We start from the raw sequence: 22,036 nt of genomic DNA on the forward strand, positions 1-22,036 counted from the left end.
GTTGCTGGCTCTGATTTTGTGCAGCGTTAGCTAAAACTCATGGCTTACACTTGCACAGCACCATGACTGAAATTAAATAATATGTAAACTTGGAGTGTGTTACACTTTGTAACTCATTTTAAGTAGCAGAAATCAAAGTGACGTAATTCATGATGAGAGATCTTCTAACCCTTTCACGGCACTGAAGTTGGCCTAAATTAAAGTTAAAGATGTCCTGAATAACCATGGTACACTGTTCATCCTTGTTCGTTCAGATCTCGGTCACTTGTGTTTAAAAACTACAATATCACACCACGCCCTCTTCTAATGCCTCACTTCTGTGGTTCAGCTGGGAGTAGGATTTCCCTTGCCTGATTCCACTTCAATCAAAGAATTTCCCAATGGATTCCCTTCCCTCACTCAATACAATATATTCTTGACTGTTCTCTTGAGATCTCTTTCCACGATAGCCATCCCAAGACATGACATTTGATTGTTATAGACCAAGCCAGACCCTATCAAATATTTTACGAAGGTAGCCCAGACCTTATCATTTTTGTATTTTAAAGACAGATGTGAAGTGGATATTTCAGGTGTGATGCAACTGGTCAAACCACTTGGCTTTAAGTAAAACAGAATTTATTTAAACACTACAGTCAACATGAACAAAAGAAAATGGAATTTAAAATAACTAAACTATCGGAAAACCAACCTGACACAGCAACTTAACTAAGGAACTGTTCTAATCCTGTAACATCCAAAAAACATACCCCTTAGCAATTGGTAGATTGAAACACACTCTTACAGGCAGGAGGGAACAACTTCCAAAGAGATTTCAGAGAAAAGGTAATCAAGAATCATCTGCTGAAGCTTAGAACCTTTCCTGGACTTCAGCATCTTGTGACTGCCACAGCTAAACTAAACCAGAAAAGAACCTGAGCTGAGAGAACTGGCTAATCCCCTACTATTGTTGAACTAGACACTTTGTTGCCTCCACCTTTACGACCTCTCTTGGGGGGGAGGAAAATCCAAGGACGAAATAACCTTGTTAAGGTGACAGCATCATCACATTGTTGTTAGCAATTACTTATTGAGTCTCATTGTCCACCTGGGGCATTGTAGGTCACAGGTCATGAGTCTGTGGATCCTCGTGTGGCTGATGAACCCAATCCTCGAGCCACAGCTCTGACCACGCGCTGGGCAGGTGTTTCTGGGAGGTGAACTCGGTGTTTGGCCTTGAGTGCACTGACATTCCTTTCTCCGATTCCTTCTCCATACTTTCCCTTGCTGATTGGATTTATTATTGTCGCATGTACTAAAAAAATGAAAAAGTATTGTTTTGTGTGCTAATCATACTTTACATAAGAATATTAAAGTAATAAACCAGAATCCAGAATATGGTGTTGCAGCTACAGAGAAGGTCATAGGGTCGTACAGCATGGAAAGAGACCTTTCAGTCCAACTAGTCCCCACCAATCATGTTCCAAAATAGAATTAGCCTTACCTGTCTGCGTTTGGCTCATATCCCTCCAAACCTTTCCTAATTATGTACCTGTACAAGTGTCTTGTGTGTTGTAACTGTACCAGTTTCCTCTGGCAGTTCATTCCACAGAGGAACCAATCTGTGGTTTTAAAAAGAGAATTTTCCCATCATATCCTTTTTAAATCTTTGTCCTCTCATCTTGTCAAAATATGCCCCTTGGTTTTGATCTCCTTGAAATCTTAGATAACCTACTTCACTGTCAGCTATACCACCAATTTGGTGCCATCCACATACTTAGTAAGCATGCCTCCTACATTGTCATTGTAATCTACATAAATGACAAACAAAAGTGGATCTAGTACCGATCCCTATGGAACACTGCTGGCCACAGGCCTCCTGCCTGAAAATCACCGCCACTGCCGTCTGCCTCCTGTCATCAAGCCAATATTGTATTTCGTATCCAATTAGCAAGCTCACAGTGAATCCTGTCTAATCTAACTTTACTAATTAGTTGATCATGTGGAACCTTATCAAAGGCTTTACTAAAGTCCAAGTAAACAATGTTTACTGCTCTGCCCTCATCAACCTTTTTGAGTACTTGCTCAGACAAAATTCAGTCAAGTTTGAGAGACACAATCTCCCTCACACCAAGCTATACTGACTAAACCTAACCAGGCTTTAACTTTGAAAAGAAATAGCATTTGCGATCACAATGAGTTTGGGGTTGGGGGGTTGCGGTGGGAGATTGTGGAAGTCCAAAACTAGAGGGCATAGGTTTAAGGTGAGAAGAGAAAGCTTTTAGGTGTTGGTACTAGATCCACTTTTGTTTGTCATTTATGTAGATTACAATGAGAATGTAGGAGGCATGCTTACTAAGTATGTGGATGGCACCAAATTGGTGATATAGCTGACAGTGAAGTAGGTTATCTAAGATTTCAAGGAGATCAAAACCAAGGGGCATATTTTTACAAGATGCGAGGACAAAGATTTAAAGATATGATGGGCAAATTCTCCTTTTAAAACCACAGATTGGTTCCTCTGTGGAATGAACTGCCAGAGGAAATGATGGATACACCTTAGGTGCACCTAAGGCTGTCAGGGCAGGTGACGTCATTTCACTGACTTTCAGTTCCAAACAAGCATAAAATACATTGAGCTCATTGTTGTTAGCAATTGTACTCTATGTTGCTTTGTAGCTCATCATATCTCATAATGAGCCTTGATGGAAGTTCTCAAAGAATTTTCCTTTCATGCAGGAATTTCCTCCAGGTTGGTTTCTTCTGAATGTGGCTCTCCCATGCATTGCCATCTATGTTGCATTATTGAGGGATGCCTTTAGGAGTGTCTGAAATGCTTCCTTTGTCATCCTCACAATGGAGTGCCTTCCTTGAGCTGGGTAAAGATGATTTATTTTGGCTATGGGAACTTGGGCATCCTAAGCACGTGGCCCAGTGGGCTGGTTTCAGATGAGCAAGGTGTCACTTTATTATTTTCAAATTCCGCCATCTGCTGTAGCCGGTTTAAAAACCCAGGTCCCTAGAACATTAAATAAAAACTGAAAGAACTGTGGATGCTGTAAAACCTCTGAGGAGCGGTTACTGGACCTGAAATGTTAACTCTGATTTCTCTTCACAGATACTGCCAGACCTGCTGAGCTTTTCCAGCAACGTTTGGAAAAGCTTAATGATGAGGAATTGGTTTTGGATGATCAAGGCGTCAATGCTGGTGCCATTGGCTGCTTTGAGGCACTGATGTTATCACACCTATGCTCCCAGCTCTTGTGCAGAATGCATCTTAAACAGTGCTTATGGTATTCCTCAATCTTGGGATAGCATCTATATATAGTCCAGGTTTTGAAGCCATATAGAAAAGTCCAAAGGATGATTGCTTAATGCACAAGGATCTTGGTTTTAGCACGGATGTCACAGTCATTGATGATTCTCGTCCTTAGATGTCCAAAAAGGTTGCCCATGGATTGGATACAAAGTTGACATCAATGTCAACTTTAGAGGAGAGGTAGTTCTCCAGGTAGAGGAAATGTTCCAATTTGAGAGATTTCTCCATTCACCTCAATGGAGGGATGGACTGGAACTTGACCTGGGACAGGTTGCTAAAAGATGTCTTTTTGAGGTTGATGCTGAGACCAGTTCTTCATTTTGCTTCCATGAAGCTATTATTTGAGGCTTGAAAATTCTCATCTGAGATTATTTGATCGAGCTCTTCTTTATCACCACCCTTCCCAACTCCCTTCCCTAGATTGTCGGATAGGACCATAGGGACAGAAATAGACTGTATCACTCCAGATTAGCCTGTTCCTCCTATGGTGATTTAATTGCTGATCTGTATGCAACCCCATTTCCCTGACTGATTCACAACCTTTTCTGTCCTTACCTAATTTTTTTTTAGGAACCTGCTGGTCTCAGGCTTGAGCATTTTAAGATAGTTTGACGCATTGTTTTCCAGGGATTGTTGGCAGAGGTTTTTTGGCGATGAGATTTTTGTGTCCTCAAGGAAGACTTGCATTTTGAGCACCTGGACTGGGTGTCCAAAATACACTCAATGAAGTTGTAAATAGAATAGAATATCCTTTATTGTTTCGAGGAAACATTGAAGCCAATCTGTACACAGTGAACATCCACAAATAGCAGTCTTGTGGATCATTAAGTCATGTTTTGATGACATTGGATGAGGGATAATTATTGGTTCCTTCTCTTTGTTTGAAAATAATAGCATGGGTTTATTCTACATCCATCTAGTATTGTAGCTGGTTCCCAATTTCATTTCTCATCCAGATAATAGCAAGTGCAACACTGTTAAACCCCTCGCTACTACATTAGTGAAGAGGTTGGGTAACCATGAATAATATGCTCCTGCCTCTGGACTGCATTTGAACCTATTGTCTTCTGACCCTGATATACAAGTGCTACTGACTGCATGATGGCTAACAATAGAATAGCATTAAGAGTCGTCTCTGAGGCCAAATAACATAGTTGGAGTAATAGATCTGCTGATGACTTTTTGCAGTAAAAATGTTGAAGATTCCACTTTGCGAGTAATTTCTGTTTGGGGACTTGGCAACATGTCTTCTAATTTGATCATTCGAACTGTGGTTAAATGTATAGAATTATTTTTGCAGCTGCTCACTTCAGAAGGCAGACAGCATGGTAGTGCCCTGGTGCCCATTTTGGAAAGAAATAATATCCGTTGTTGCCTGTGACTCTTCAGTCCCTTAACTTTCAAAACTCTTATCCTCCTGTTTTAAAGGTTTCCATGACCTTTCCCTTCTCTATCTGTAACTTCCACTAGCACTACACCCCTTATTTCTCTGTGCTCCTCTAACTCTAGGCTCTTGACATCCAAGAATTTAATTGATCCCCTGTTGCCGACACTTGCTTTCAGCAATATTGACCCCAAGTCCTGGAAGTCCCTCACTATACCCCTCCATCTTTTAAATTTTCTCCAAAAAATTTTACCTCCTTTTCAGCAAGTTCTTGGTCACCTATTCCATGCCTGATATGTACCTCATTGTCAATTTTTGTTTTCAACCTGTGAAGTGTGTGGTTGTTTTACTGTAACTACTGTATAAATGCAAGTTGTGGAGGGTGGTGCCTTGGCCAAAATTCCCCCTTTTTTTATTTTTGGAGCCATTAATCTTTTGGAGGAGCAACGGATTAAAAACTGGATAAAGTGTGTGTCAGGCTTCTTCCTCAGTGGAGCGTGCACAAATATGACCGAGATCTGAGCTTAGAGTGTCTTTAAGTTTGCAGTGACTTGCTCTTTTGCCAAAACTGTAACATTTCGCCCTGTTAAAATGGGTCAAGCAGTTCTAACCTAAATATGTAGAGTACTCAGCGTCCTCTGCAGCTTCCAAAACACGCTCTTGTACTCTGTCCCATGACACACCTGCCATTGGACATTATAAGGGGGATACCTAGAGAATGACATTACTATCCTTAGCTCACGGCCTTCTCAAAACAGAATGAAGAGAATCTTGCAATCTGTTTTTAGTGCGTCAGGCTGCATGGTTCTGATGAAGTGGAGTGCTCTTCCTTTGATCTTCCATCACAGATGTCCTGCTGTTGGGAGATCAAAGACGGCAAGGGGATATTAACAAGCTAGAGATATTGATTTCTGTTTCATAGATTTCTCAGGAACTAACCCTCTTCACACACGGATGCTTCACCCTGCAATTTATTAAACCAGCGCGCATTTGTGTATTGATGTGTCGAGTATTTGTGGATTGTGCTTTTTTATTATTGCATTGCCATAACTCTAAGAGGCAAGCCCACTTTCTCTGTGATTCTTTTTTTTTTGGCCTTGTTTCAATGCTAAGCTTTCAGGCCGTTGCAAAACGTGTACAACCAGTAGCTGGGTGGAGTGCGGGGAGTTGGGGAGCGTTGGGCACAAAACGTGGGATGACACGTCTTCCATAAATAAAATGCGGCAAAACTTGGAAGTGATGGAACTGGCTGAAATTTGTCTTGCCTACCTTAATGGACCTCCATGTCAGACATGTACTGTTCAACTTTCATACAGCCTTTTCCCCTCTTCTAAAGATTTTAAAATTCATCATGGTGGATTCTTTAAAGCTGAGAGAAAAATTAAGGTCGAGAGTGTGGTGCCGGAAAAATACAGCAGATCGGGCAGCATCTGAGGTGCAGGAGAATTGATATTTCAGGCATTAGCCCTTCATCAGGAATGAGCTCATTCGTGATGAAGGGCTTGTGCCTGAAACATCAATTCTTTTCCAGAGCCACACTCCAGACTCTGAGCTCCAACATCTGCAGTCCTCACTTTCTCCTAGAAAATTCAAGATGGTTGATTGACCTATAATTGTGCAGGTTATTATAACTTTACCAAAGAAAAGGCCTTTTTAACTTAGACCTGGGTTGAAATCCAGAGGTCCAAGAGTGTCCTGTGAGGCTTGGCAGTTTATGTTCCAGTGGGTGTCCACAGCAAAAAAAAATTGCATTGTGTTTGACATTAAGCTACTTTATTCAAAAGCCACACCTTGGTATGAGTGGGAAAAGGAACACAATCAGCCACTAGTGCTGAGGGAGAAGATTTGTTCTTGCAATGGACAGTGCTGACCAGGTAGACGCATTGTCTCTTGCTAGTTGCTCAGAGGTTTGGAGAGGAAACTGTATAGCGAGGATCTACCATCGCTTGGAGGAGAGGGCAAGTAGAGGACCCTTTCTGAACAAAGGTAGCTGGACTCAACGCTAGCTCTGTTTCTCTCTCCACAGATGCTGCCAAACCTGCTGAATTTCTCCAGCAGTTTATTGTGTGTTTCAGGTAGTAGAAAGGCATGTTAGCAAGTTTAATGGCATCTGGGAACCATTTCAAGTCTTTCTCCATGGTTCCATTTGACAGATTGGTGATTTTATTGCATTTAATTCTGTTCTACAGCATACATATTTTGGACTTAACCCCAGCTGCAATGACCATTTAGTACAGCAAGCATGGAATAACATTGAGTTGCAGTTAATAAAAAAAAAGAACACCCAAAGGAAAGGTATTGAACTGACCAAAAGCTGGAAAAATGGGGTATGTTTTCAGAAAGGTCTTAATAAGACAATTTGTGGGGTTTGGAAGTATTTAAAGGAGGATTTTAGATTTCTGTGGCTCTTTTTTTAAAAACTCTGAAAGACCCAAATTACTATGTCAATGAAGCACTTTATTAATATGTCGTCACTGTTGAGATGTAGAAAGTACAGCTCTGAATTTGCACCCAGTGAGATTCACATCCCTTGCCTGAAATGTGATGACCCTCAGATGAGACTCACCAGTTATCTCTCCAATGAGCGAGTAGCCCTCTAGGACTACTGTAATTTTACCCTTTTATTTAAAACATATCGGCTGGCGTTTGTTCACTGTTTATTCTCCACCATGGAGTGCTGAGCAGTGCCTTAGAGTATATAGGACTAAGGATTGATGATAGCACTCTGCCCCAAACAAAAGCCAGTGGCTGGATCCCAGACACCTCATCACCATTCTAACAACTGCTGCCTGCCTTGTTGGAATCCAAATCAGCCTGTTAGACTCTAAAGAGTGGAAACCACATTGTTGGCTTTAGAGAGGGATTTCTTTCTTGTTTAAATTTGAATCTTGCAGTTCTCTGATGTGTGCTGGCGAGATCTAGATTTGCCAGCACTAACATAGGCAGGATGCAGAGCTGGGCTGAGAAATGGCAGATGGAGTTCAACCTGGATAAATGCGAAGTGATACATTTTGGAAGGTCGAACTCGTATGCTGAATATAGGATTAAAGACAGGATTCTTAGCAGTGTGGAGGAACAGAGATATCTGGGTGTGCAAGTACATAGATCCCTCAAAGTTGCCACCCAAGTGGATACAGTTGTTAAGAAAGCATATGGTGTTTTGGCTTTCATTAACAAGGGGATTGAGTTTAAGAGCTGCGAGGTTTTGCTGCAGCTCTACAAGTCCCTGGTGAGACCACACTTAGAATATTGTGTTGAGTTCTGTTTGCCCTATTATAGGAAAGATACAGAGGTTTTGGAGAGGGTGCAAAGAAGGTTCACCAGGATGCTGCCTGGATTGGAGGGCTGGCCTTATGAAGAAGGGTTGAATAAGCTCGGACTTTTCTCTCTGGAGAGAAGGAGGAAGAGAGGAGACCTGATCGAGGTGTACAAAATAGAGGGGAATAGATAGAGTCAATAGTCAGAGATTTTTCCCCAGGGCAGGATTGACTGGTACAAGGAGTCATAGTTTGAAGATATTAGGAAGAAGGTATAAAGGAAATGTCAGAGGAAGGTTCTTTACGCAGAGAGTTGTGAATGTATAGAATGTGTTGCCAGCTATGGTGGTGGAAGCAGAGTCATTGGGGACATTTAAGCTACTGCTGGACATGCACATGGATAGCAGTGAGTTGAGGGGTGTGTAGGTTATGTTGCTATATTTTACATTAGGTATAAACCTCGGCACAACATCATGGGCCAATGGGCCTGCTCTATGCTGTACTTTTCTATGTTCTATAACCCAGAACGATTAATCCAGAAACTCAGCTAATGATCTGGGTACATCCTCTGGGCAATTGAAGATGGTCTTCCTCATTTTGTGAATGAATAAAAAAAGACTTGAATAGTATATCTCAGTGAGCAGCACAGGAAAACTGCACACCCCCAGCATCGTGAGGGTTAACATTAAGCCCAACATTTGCTATACGAAGAGATAACCTGAAAGCTCAAGAGAATGTTCGTTTATGTTAGCATGTAAGCAAACCTATTCGTGACCTCTGATCTCTTTTAATTTAACTATAGTGAAGAAACATGGAGTCCCTCTCATTTTATTAAAGAAAGACATTTATGAATGAGCTCATGAGTACGTTGGTTAGGATCTTGCTTGTCAGCAGCCTAACCAGTTAAATTACAGAAAAATAAGAGTTGTGGTTCATCTTGAGCATTTTGATTTGTGTTAAATTAGTTTAATTATGCCCTGGATTGTGAAAGGATGGCACTTTTGAGTTTAATGATGGCTTACTAGACTGTCGAAGAATGAGAAAGGGATTTAACCAGCAGCAGTGGGAACAAAACGGTGAGAGATGTTTGACTTTTTTTTTGCAGACTGAAGATAACGACCAACACACACGATCTCAAACTAACTCTGTTTGTACTCTTGTTACAATTCAAAGTTTTTAAGCACAAGGCTTTTGTTTCTATATTTATCCATTTTAGTTCCTCAAGCCTGTTCTGATATTGAATTAGATTTTGCATTCCTTTGTTTGCGGGATGAGGATATTGTTGACTGGGGCATGCTTTGTTACATTTGAACTTGTTAGATAATTTCAGAGGACAGTTGGGAGTTAACTGCATTGTTGTGGGTCTGGCACTGCATGTAGGCCAAGCCAGGCAAGGATGGAAAATTTCCTTCACGGTCATAAAATCCCTACATTGTGGAAGCAGGCCATCTGGTCCATCAAGACCCTTTAAAATAGCATCCCACCCAAACGTATCCCCTACCCCTATAACCCTTGTATTCCCCACTGAGCCTGCACATCCCTGGACACTATGGGCAATTTCCCATGGCCAATTCACCTAACCTGCACATCTTTGGACTGTGGGAGGAAGCTGGAACACACAAAGGAAACCCACATGGTTAACCTGTGGGTTAACCTGTGGAAGATTTGGAGGAAATGTTGTGCCTTTGTGGGTTTATCGTTCTTTGACATTTTTGTCTTCTTTCATTAAACCCAAAAGTGTCATCCTTCCACAATCCAGAGCATAATTAAACTGACTTAACATAAATCAAAATGCTCCACATGAACCACAATTCTTATTTATTTTTCTGTATTTTAACTGGTTAGGCTGCTGACAAGCAAGACACGGGGAGAATGTGCAAACTCCACACAGTCACCCGAGGCTGGAATCGAACCTTGGTCCCTGGAACTGAGGCAGCAGTGCTAACCACTGAGCCACCGTGCCACCTTATAAAAGACATTAGTGAATTTATATTCATGGTTTTATCATCCCTGTTAGATTAGCTTTTTTTTAAATTTGCAGATTTTATTGAGTTCTGATTTCACCAGGATGACAGGATTCAAGAACCCTGGATGGCAAGAGATATTTAAAGTTTAAAGGGAAAAGGAAACTTATGTAAGATTTAGAAAACTGGAATGAGGTGAGGCCCTTGAGGAATACAAAAGAATTAGGAAGGCTAAAAGGTGCCGTGAAATGTCCTTGGAAAGTACGATTAAGAAGAATGACAAGGCATTTTGCTAGAAGCAGCAGGGTAAGTGGGGAAAGGGTAGATCCACTGAAGGACAAAAGAGGAAATGTATGCTTGGAGTCAGAGGAGGTGGGTGAGGTCCTTTTTCAATTAATACTTTTGTATGGGTATTCATCTAGGAGAAAGTCATGGATGATCAAGTTGGGGAGGATCTGTTGATATTCTAGTGTATGTTAATATTAAGAAGGAGGTAGTGTTGGGTGTTTTGACTTTCAGGTAAATAAGTCCCCAGGGCTTGATGGAATCTATCCTAGGATACTAAGGGAGGCAAGAGAGCACTTTGGGGCACTGACAGTGATCTTTGTATCCTCTGTAGCCATTGACAAGGTTCTGGAAGATTTGGAAGAAATGTTGTTCCTTTGTTAAAGAAGGGCAACAGGATAATCCAAGAAATTATAGGCCAGTGGACACTTGCATCAGTAGGAGGGAAATTGGAGAAGATTCTTGAAAAGGGTTTATGAGCATTTGGAAAAGAATGGACTTATTAGGGATGGTCGTCATGACTTTGTACAGGGGAGGTCTTATCTAACGAATTTGATTAAGCTTTTTAAGGAAGTGACAGAGATGATTTAAGATATGGCAGTGGGTATTGTCTACATGGATTCTTACTAAAGCATTGACGAGGTACCTCACGGGTGAGGCTGGCCCAGATGATTAAGTCATATATGATCCGCGGTAAGTAGGTTAGTTGGATACAAAATAGGTTTGCTCATAGAAAACAGAGGCTAGTTGTAGAGGGGTGTTTTCTGACGGCCGCCTGTGACCAATGGATTTTTTCCGGGATCAGAGCTGTGACCTCTGGTAATAATATATGAACAATTTTGGTGAAAATGTCTGTCGCCTGATCAATAGGTTTTCAGATAACACTAAAATTGGAGTTTTGGACAGTGAGGAAGATCATCAAAGGATATAACAGTATATAGCAAATAAAGTTTAATCCAGACAAGTGGGGTGATGCATTTTGGGAGGCCAAGTTCATGAGGGAAGTATACAGTGAATGACAGGACCCTTAGGAACATTGATAAACAGAAAGATCTTGGAGTCCATAACATCCTGAAAGTGGCAACAGGAGTGGATTAGGTGGTAAAGAAGGCATATAGCAACTTGACCTTTGGTCGGGGCATTGAATATAAAAGTTGTCAAGTCATGTTACAACTTTAGTTAGGACATGTTTGGAATACTCTGTGCAGTTTTAGATTAGATTATATTAGATTCCCTACAGTGTGGAAACAGACCCTTCGGCCCAAGCAGTCCACACCGACCCTCCAGAGAGTAACCCACCCAGACCCATTTCCCTCTGACTAATGCACCTAACACTATGGGCAGTTTAGTATTGGTCACTACATTTTAGGAAGGATGTGGAGTATTAGGAGAGGATGCAAAAGAGGGTTACCAAGATGTTGCCTGGATTGGAATGTATCTGTTATAAGGAATGTTTGGACAAACTTGGATTGTTTTTGCTGGTGTAGTGGAGGTTGAGTGACAACCTGATAAAGCAAATAAAATTGAGAGGCATGGATAGTCAGCCTTTCTCCTAGAGTAGAAATCTCAAATACTAAAGGGGCATAGGTTTGGTGAGGGAGGGAGGCGTGGGGGAAATTGTGCAAGGAATTTTTTTTTAAAGAGATTGGTAGGTGCTGGAAGATGCTGCCAGGAGAGGCGGTGGAAGCAGAGATGAGAGCAAACTTTAAGGGGCCTGTGAGCAGGCAGGGAAAAGAGGGATATGGATCACGCACAGGCAGATAGGATTAGTTCAGAATGGCATCGTGATCAGCACTGACGTGGGCCGAAGGACCTGTCCCTGTGCTGTACTGTTCTATGGTCTGTATTCTGTTTACACCATTGCTCTTTTCTGAATGGAGGAATACTTGGTGCTACGAGGCACAGCAGCAGAGAGCTGGGTACGTGGAAGTAGCAGGGGATGATTGGATGGTAAAGCCTTATGAGCACGTACAAATCCGATCTTCGTTTCAGCCATGGATCATGTAGGATGGGCATGCCAGGAAGCTTGCAGTAATGGGATCCCAGGGAGCCTCCATGTGTTGAAATCCTAAGAGGCCACATACTGTTGGTGATTATCAAATCCCTTGGACAATTGCCATTGAGCTATAATATCATGGAGTGTATTGGACTTAAGTCCCACCATGGGTTAACTGTACTAGTCTCTGCAATCAGATAAGGAAATAGCATTCACTCATGCTCAGGATTTGAGGGAAAGTAGCACTGAACGAAGTTGGTGAAAGGATGTGTTTTCATACTTGTAAAAATGTTACAATGAATTTAGTGTTTTATAATTAGCAGTGTTAAAATACTGAAATTCGACCAATGCATGAACTAATTGATCGATTTGATGTAAATATTTTTCCTTGATAAACAGACAGGAAGCCCCAAAGCTGAAACTTCAGTATTGGTCGAACAAGATCAATGTATCCATTATAGTTACCACTTCATGTTATTTTGGGCCCACTTTAATGTTATTGTTAAATATTTGATTTTAATTTTTGGGACATAACATATTTGTATCATTAAATCTATTGACTTTTTTTTTCCTCACTGTGCCTGGAATTGAACATTACTTAAATGTAGGAGCAAGACCTCCAGATCGTCATTCAGAACTGCATCATAAGGTGACCCCCAAGGTTGAACTGAGAACATTGACTAACCCACTTTATATCACAACAAAAGGGACTTTTTAAATATTAAAAAACTTTAAAAGCATTACTATTTAATGTTACTGTTGTGGTGTTAAAATCTAACAAACAGCCTTTCCTCATCTTGTTGACTTTACCTGCTCCTGGAGCCATTGCTGGTCTCCATATGGTGTCACAGAGTGTATTTGATCAGAGGTAGACACAAAAGGGTTAAAGTAGAGGAAGCAGTAAAGCTATGGGGCTAGGTGCAGGAGAGTGGAAGTAGTTTTGGGTTGATCTAGCACAGATCTGGTAGATTCAGAATGGGCCAAATGCTCTTCTGAGAAAATTCTGTCACATCTCTGAATACTTCTCAAAAAGATTAAAGTTATAATTCATCCAGATACACTTGAGCATTTAACTGATATGGTGTTCTTTACTTTTGGTTGCAATTCTTTCCACTCATCTACAGTTGTGGGAGGGTGAAACGCTGAGTCTTTCATGACATTTGAAGCTTGCCAAATTTGCTCTCATCCAAAATTGAGCAACGTCTTGCATCCTAGAAATATATACACATGCAAAAATAACCCTGCAAAAATGTATTTCATGTGTCTATTTTTCCATGGTTGCTTTCTTTTTGCTTAATTGGAAAGTCTCCAAACCCTTGCCATGTTCCCCTTATATTTGCTGTCTCAGTATCATTCTTCTGTCATTTGACGTTATTTATATTCTGTACATCTGCACTGTTTGACTCTCTTCTGCACCTCAGTCAATGCAATGATGACCTTGGCATCCCATACATCCACGTGTGCCAAACAAGATAATGCTTGCAAGAAGTGACATTATTTCTTGTTTCTGTTCTATAAATAGAGCTAACAACAAATAGATCATACTTCTGGAACATTGTGTAAATATTATGTTGCATATAAATCTGTACAAAGAGCCAAATGTAGGTATGACCTTGTCTTACTGCTGATATAACCTAGTCCCGTTTATAACAATTGATAATTCTAAGCCCATGTGACCCAGCACTCCCAAATGGGCTACTTTGAGGCATGAGTTGCATCGTGTTCCACTAATTGGAAACCTGCACAGATCAATCCCATGCCAGTCTGTTACTCAAATCCATTGTGATCTTTCTGGTGTGTAGCCCAGGCATTTGAGTTAGGTCTAACATTGAAGCAGAGATTCTAATTGCTCAATTGATAAAACAGCAACTCAGTTGATTGGAACTGCACCTTTTTATTCTTCCATGGAATATAAGAATTACTGATTGCCCTCAAACATTCTGATGAGCTGCTTTCCTGAACCACTGTAGTCTCTGTGATGAAGATACTCCCACAACAGTGCCTTTGAAGGGTAGTGGTCAAGAGTGTGGTGCTGGAAAAGCACAGCAGGTCAGGCTTCCGAGGAGCAGGAGAATTGATGTTTCGGGCATAAGCCCTTCATCAGGACTTTCCTGATTGTGCTTTTCCAGCATCACTCTCGACTCTGATCTCCAACATCTGCAGTCCTCACTTTCTCCTCCTGAAGGATGGTGTGCAACTTGAAGAGGAAAATGTTTTGTTGGTCATGTTTACATATGAATTCTGCCCTTGTCTTTCTATGCAATAGAGTTTGCAGATTTAACTTGAAGGAACATAGAAGTCAACTAATTTAACCATCTACTGCAGGAGGTGGCTAGACAATGCAAAATACTTTTTTGGGTGTTGCCTGTGGCAGCGATATGTGTTTCCTATTCTACAATCATCCTGCAAGGGAAAGGTAAGTTGCTGGTGCTTTCCTCTTGACTGTATTCCTTCACACCACTCTTGTGCAGTGAGGATATCACGAGCATGTCCATTGAAAGAAAAGTGCTGATTGAGAAACAAAACACAACCGATCAATAGATCCTTGGCAACATTAACCAAAAGCAAAGATGACAGTCAGATCTACCTTGCCTTTAATTCTCTTGTCAGCTGTAAATTTTAAAAAATATTCAGATAATTTAGATTTGGTTTAATTTGCTTGCATGCCTAATCGGGGAATTCCTGATCAGCCCCTTCAAAGTTTACGAAGAGTTTCAGATTCAAAAACATTCTACTGTCAGCAAAATTTGGGGCACTGAGTTGGCACTAAGGTTCATGTACTAGAAACAAAATTAAACAACACATTTATCTAACTAAAGACTCTCCTACAGCAAACAGAAGTCTGTGCTTAACAAAGGTACCGAACAGGCATTTTGCAATAGCTGGCCGTTTGGGAAATTGGTTTGTTGATGAGAGATAACTGTCCCAGAAATCAAACGCAAGCAGTTTTTGCACAGACAGGAGCTGGCTCAAACACACAGAGCCTCTGAGCCAAGACCAACCATTCCTGCTTGTAGAAACCTTGAATGAAGATTGGCTCTGCCTCTGAAGCTTTTGTGGATATGGATCATAAACCCAACCAGAGACGGGTGAGTGTTTCCAACTGCCAAGGGATCAATGCTGTACTTAGGCAAAATAATTCTTGGAAGCCTCGTGTCTGCTTCTGGAGATGACCACCATTAAACCCAACCCAAGAGTTTGTGATGATATGCAGTCCTAGCTTGATAAGATCTATGTGTTACATTCAGACAGTTGGGAGGTCATGGCTTCATGGTTTTGCTTGACTATTACTCCAAGACTAGGAGAAAGTGAGGACTACAGATGCTGGAGGTTAGAGTCAAAAAGTGTGGCACTGGAAAAGTACAGCAGGTCAGGCAGCATCCAAGGAGCAGGAAAGTCGACATTTCAAGCATAAGCCCTTCAGCAGGAAGCCCTTCCCGATCAAGGACTTTTACCTGAAATGTCGAACTCTCCTCCTCGGATGCTGCCTGACCTGCTGTGCTTTCCTACTGCCGCACTTTCTCTTTGACAATTACTCAGAGACCCAGGTTCAAATCCTGCCAAAGCAGGTGTAAATTTGACTTTGATAAAGAATTTCTGGAATTAATTATGTAATGATTACTATGAAACCACTGTCTATTGTCAGGAAAAGTCCATCTGGTTCACTGATATCATTTAGGGAAGGAAACAATTGTCACTACCTGGTCTGGCCTGTGATTCTGAAGTCGCAGCAATGTGGTTCACTCTTACTGCCCTCTCGACCATCAAGGACGGGCAGTAAGGTAAATGTTGAACTAGCTTTTGACACTCCCATTCTGTTAATGAATTTTAAAAATGAGGTGTTTTTGAGTGTTACAGTATTATAAAGTATGTAAAGTCACCACAGTCTTGCCAGAACATAGGGCTGCCCTCTCGTGAGAGCGAGGCATTGCTGGTGAGTTTAACCTGAGGGTCACCACACCTCAGGTGAGGGGAGAGGTTGAGAAGGAGACCTCAGCCAGTGCAGGAATTGAACGCACGCTGCATTGCAAACCAATCACCAAACAAGCAAGCTAAGCGATTCCCCCACCACTATGAGCTATCGCATAGGGTACCAAGTTTTGCTTTGAGAAAAGAGTTAAAACAAAGCATCTTAGACATTTAGCAATGTACAGCTTTATAAAACACAACCTCACCACCTTCTTAAGCAAATTTTAAATCTGAAAGCTAAAACTCAGGTGTACCTATAATCCAGGGTTGATAAGTTATTGGACTGCTCATCAGGCATCTGGTACTGAATGAGCAAAAGGTTCCTCCAGCAAATGCTGAGAAGATTGAAGCCAGCTTTTTTTTTGTTTCAGTTTACATGTTAAAATCTGCTCCCCATCTACTGAAAGGGGAGAGAAAATAACTGAATTCTAGTTTTTTCTGATCTGAGTGCTGGAGTGAAACTTTGATGAAGTTGATTCATTAACAGCATTTGATAATCATGCCTGTTACAGATGGAATAGCATTTTGACCGGTTTATAGGGACGTAATGACAATTTATTTAGGGGAGGCAGTTCATACATTGCTGAGTAAATACTTGAATTAATGGCTCAGGCTCCCAAATTTGTGCATATTATAACGATTCATTTGATTAGTAGTAAATTATTTTGCTAGCCATATTCTCGTAGAACACTTCCAATTCACTTGAAAAGATAAAGATTACAAGTATTATAGCAATTATTATGGAACTTGCCTTTCTAATTTGTTTAAGCAAATCATTTAAACTGTTTTTAAAATAATTAGTGTAATTGTTTCAAACTATAAAGGAGGGATTATGATATGGAAGGAAAATAAAAATGTGACTCGTGACAGCAGATAGTATTCCAATCCCATTTATGACAGAGACCTTTTTCAGTACAAAACTCCATCAATAATATATAGAATTGAATTTTACGGATCACTGGAATGGAATAGGCTGTTCATTCTCTTGACCCTGTTCCTTAACGCAGTCCCAAGTGAATGCTAAATGGGCCAATTCCTGTGAAGATTGTGCAGTTCACTTCTGTGAAAGCAAAAATGAGTTGTGTAGCAAAATGTTTTGTCTTCAGCGAGGATAAGCTCGGAGCTGGGTTTGCACAGATGTGTACTGCCAACCAATATACCTGTTTCCCGCTACCATCCCATCTCCCTGTCAGTTTTCTCTCCTTCAGGATGGGGTGGGTGTGGGTCACAGAAGGACGACCAGGTGGGTAATTAATTCAGTTTGTCGACAATCTCTTCTTCAAGGTTAAGTGGAATTTTCTAGTCAGTGTCCAGAATCTCTTTGCAGTAAAGGGCAATGTACAACATGAGAATGTGACCATCGTGACTCAATGGACACTGTTTCCAGCTTATTCGGTGTCCCAAGTGTAGAGCTGCCCAAATCACATCAGCACCCCACTATCTACTATGAAAAGGTCTTGTGGGCTGCATGGTACATTCTATCCAATCAATGAGGATCTAAGGCCTTGAAACAAAGCAAGATTTTTGCATTTCGTTGTTTTTCACAACAACGGAAAAGGGATTACAATCCCAAATACAACTAATGCTCAGAATGCAATGCATTGGTGAGCAACCAATTGTCCAATCATTCTGGATACAAGACAGTCATCCTTGAAGAACGAGATAAGTATTGGGAACAGTATCATTAAGTTGATATAATTTGTTGGGTTTTCGGATAGGTTAAGTTGTTCAGTAGTCTGTTTGTGTTTCATTCAGTAATCTTGTAAATAAATTCTGTTTTGTTTAGAACTACAGGGTTTGAACCAACTGTACCCTCCTGAAATATACGCATTACACCTACCTAAAACAACTAGCAAAGTTAGAGTTTGGGCTACTTTCTTGGAATGTTTTGAGAGGGTCTGGCCTGGTCATGACAGAGAACTGCCAAAATTGTGCACAGGCCAGAAAATGCAAGTTAGAAATACAAATACTTGGTTACTAGTAACGTTTTCTAGATTATGCAAACAACGTAGATCATACAATAGCATGACTGATCATGGCGATACATTGCGAAGGAACAGAAGACAGCTTGCAACAATGTTCAATGTACCATTCTCCCCTAAAGAGAATGATGAGGAAGAATCAAACTGTGATAATGCAGTGATGTTGAGGGGCCATAACCTGCAGTAAGGCAACTAGGTTGTTAAACAAATGCAACCGGAAATAACAGCAGATCTATCGATGATCACCAGACCTGGATCAATTATCAAAGTTCTGAAGCATTTCATTGAAGTTTGAAGTCTCATAGTCTTGTTATCTTTGTTTCACCTGTTTTGTATCACTTTCAAATTGCTAACACATACCTGTGTACAATTCTACATTTTTTTGGGATAAGTTTCTATTGTGTTTATTTTTATCACAGTCTGTATGCCTTTTAAAAGACACGCTCAATATTTCATTGCTGTTTTGTCATATGGGATTTAAAGGTACAAAGATCTCACATTCCACCTTTACTTCTGTTCACTTGAAACATGACACTCTACTGTAAGCCTGCTCCTTTGTTGTAATCTAACCTGTTTATGTGCCTGAGGGAGATCATGGATATCCTATTCTCAATCCAACTTTTTGAGGCCATGTGCCATCCTCAGTCCCATGGCGAGCTTACCCTGTGCCTGTTAGTTTACTTCACCTCCAAGAAATACTTCCCACAATTCACCCTTGCCTACCCCTTGCAACAGTCTGATCATCAACCTTGAATTAAAATTAAAGCCACAACACAGAGAAAAATATTTAAATTTATATAAAACAACAGGCATAAATTAATGATGAAAGGTTTTTTTTGGGACGAGATCAGATTGGGATATCTGGCCAGCAATGACCAGTTAGACTGAAGGGTCTGTTTCCATGCTGGTATGACTCTATCCATGATTTCACCAGTCATCGTGCATTTCCATTGGGTACATACAAAACTGGAACGTTTTGAACCCAGAAGTTACTACCCTCTTTAGTGCATCTGAGATCACAATCCCAACTTCAAATTTAACAATTGACAATGTTTATTATGGGAGCATCCACTATCTTTTTGTCCCCATATGGTAGCCAGTTAACCTCAGATAGAAATTGCACCTTCATTTTGAAGGAAGTCACTAGTTCTGATTTTGTGTTTTTCAGATATTTGACTGTTCCTTTTGTTAACAGTTTTAAATTGTCATGCCTCCTCTTTCAGCCTGCATCCTATCGTTCCCCCCTACCCAGTTGTAGCCTGCTCTCCTATACTGGCCTACCTGCTATCCCCCCTCAATGGCCTCCTGTTTCTACAGCCTGCAGTTGCAGCCTTTCACTGCTGACCACCAACCCTCCCCTTTCCAACCTGTTTAATCGCTATTTTGCCCCCATCCCATCAGCAGGATGACTTGGCTAGATTCACTGTCAGCAGTCCCTCTTGCTGGTAATAGTCTCAGCTACCTTGGGTGATTGTCTGTGTGGTGTTTGCACATTCTCCCCTTGTCTGCGTGGGTTTCCTCCAGGTGCTCCGGTTTCCTTCCAGTCCAAAAGATGTGCAGGTTAGGTGAATTGGCCATGCTAAATTGCCTGTAGTGTTAGGTGCAGGGGAATGGGTCTAGGTGGGCTGCTCTTCGGAGGGTCAGTGTGGACTTGTTGGGCCGAAGGGCCTGTTTCCACACTGTAAGTAATCTAATCTAATCTACTGATAGCACATGGGGACAGGTGTCCACATAATGTATTAGGTGGAAGATGATCTTGATCATATGAACAATAAACAAATTGATTTGCATTATATCCAAAAGAAATAAATTGTCATCTCTTGAGATGTCAGATTCCATTTTCTCTCAATATGCTGTACATCTCTATAACTCTATGATTCTATGACAACTACTGAAGCAGTTTTACACAGCATCGGTAACAAACAATGAGCTAGAAGCAGGACTGAAGACTCCAGGAGCAGTCCTTTGTATCTGGATAGGCAGAGCTTACTTGATGTCAGTTAACATTTTTCTTGTCTTAACTGCCTCATACAACATAGCCAGGTTAACTGACACTGAGAAAGCTCTGCCAATGCAGAAACAAAAGATTGTGATTCCATTGACTGACTTGCCTCAGCCACTTAATTTTCAGCACTCACTGAACCACATGTTGGTTCTCTCCCTAGGTTGCTGCCTAGATTTCTTTTACTCCTAAACTTGCTCCCTCTTACGATGAAGGCCTCCAGAGCATTTGACATCCTTATTGCTTTTCGTCCCAACATGTCAAGTTTCAATGACTTGTGAACAAGAACATCCTGGCTCGTTTGGATAGAAATATTGATTTCGATTCAACCTAGACAAAATACAGACAATGAAAAAGGCTGTGTATGATTATTCTCCAGAGGTTACCTTCTGTGCCACCTGTTGGTCAAATGCTTTCAAAAACATCAAGTTCCTCCACATACCTCCATCTGACAATACCAGACAGAAATGTTAATAAAGTTCAGTCCCTTAATCCACCTCAACAGATATTGATTCAGTCCAGATGCTTCTCCTATTTATTTAGTAAGCAATCTTAAAAGAATCCATTTGTTGCAAATGTCAAATATGTTTAAATATGGTCTTCATTGTTTACCACAGGCTTAGTCTGACAAATATGAGGAAATTGTTTAATTTTACAGATGCCTGTGGTATAAAATGATATTGTGTAGACTTGGCGAAAGATAAAGGGTAGTGAAAAATTTATTTACCTTTTGTCTTTATGTGAGGTGCTGCATTTTGGGAAAGCAAATCTTAGTAGGACTTATACACTTAATGGTAAGGTCCTAGGGAGTGTTGCTGAACAAAGAGACCTGATGGACATGGACAGATTGGACTGAAGGTCTGTTTCCGTGTTGTACGTCTCTATGGCTATGACTCTATGTTGTCATTTTGGTATAAAAATGCTCCAAGTAACCTCCTTGGGTTAATCACATTTTTGACATTTTATTTTCTTTCTGTTTGTGTGCAGGTCCCCACTCCGGAGATCCGTGCTCACAGTTTGTACTTTGACCTTTCTGCTTATGGTGTAGAGTTCTCCTCCAGCAACAAGGAAAGCTCGGACTCCTCCACTTTGAGACCAGGCTCCCACCTGAAAATTTATGGCACTTTCCGCAACCGCTATATGGCTCTGGCTTGCCCAATGTCAGACTCCAAAGTGGTTAAATTTCTCCGTCATACACCTAACTCGTCGGTGAGTGGAATGTTTTCAGCTCCTTTCAAATTTGGCCAGTACCTGACCGTGTTCCTTTGTTCAGTCTGCTGCTTTAGTGTTCTCCTGCAGTGTTTCACAGTCCTCTCACTGTTTTATTTAATCCTCATGTCGAGTTATCAAATTTTCAGCTTGCCCAAATTTCAAACATAATTTTGCAGCGAACAACATGGCACCCACCCCTGATTTTAATCCTTCTCCAAATAGGCCAAATTTTATCTACTCTACATCTTCGTTGTATTTCCTTAAAATTTTTCATGGGATATGGCTGTATTATTGCCTAATTACCCTTGGACTAAGAGGCTGCTAGACTACTTCAGAGGGCAATCAAGAGTCAACCACATCATGGTGGGTCTGGAGTTATCATGCAGACCAAACTGGGTAAGAATGACAAATTTCCTTACCTAAAGGTGCAGATATTTCCCATCAACCTGTTCAGAGTTGTCATTGTGCACGTGGGGCTCGAATCCAGGCCTCCTGGCTCAGAGGTACTGCACCACATAGGCCCAGGACATGAGTGAATTTCACAACTAATTAAAATTTCATAGTCACTGTCTTGTTGAGAATAGTTTTCAATTCCATGTTTTAAGGACGGATGGATTGTATTTCAATTAAATCATCTGCAAAAGCCTGAGCCTCTGGATTGCTAGTGTAGAAACACAACCATCAAAC

General features: G+C 41.0%; 1 protein-coding gene across 3 annotated transcripts in view; it reads left to right on the forward strand.

Moving 5' to 3' along the window:
* The window catches only part of LOC140496291 (uncharacterized), a 114,281-nt gene that overhangs the window by 61,282 nt on the left and 30,963 nt on the right, over positions 1-22,036 (forward strand). For all 3 annotated transcript variants that reach the window (XM_072595862.1, XM_072595863.1, XM_072595861.1), the window contains one exon: positions 21,125-21,346. In XM_072595862.1, coding sequence (XP_072451963.1) covers positions 21,125-21,346 — 222 coding nt within the window. The remainder of the gene's footprint in view (positions 1-21,124; positions 21,347-22,036) is intronic.

This window comes from Chiloscyllium punctatum, chromosome 26, assembly GCF_047496795.1.
Source record: "Chiloscyllium punctatum isolate Juve2018m chromosome 26, sChiPun1.3, whole genome shotgun sequence".
NCBI lineage: Eukaryota > Metazoa > Chordata > Chondrichthyes > Orectolobiformes > Hemiscylliidae > Chiloscyllium > Chiloscyllium punctatum.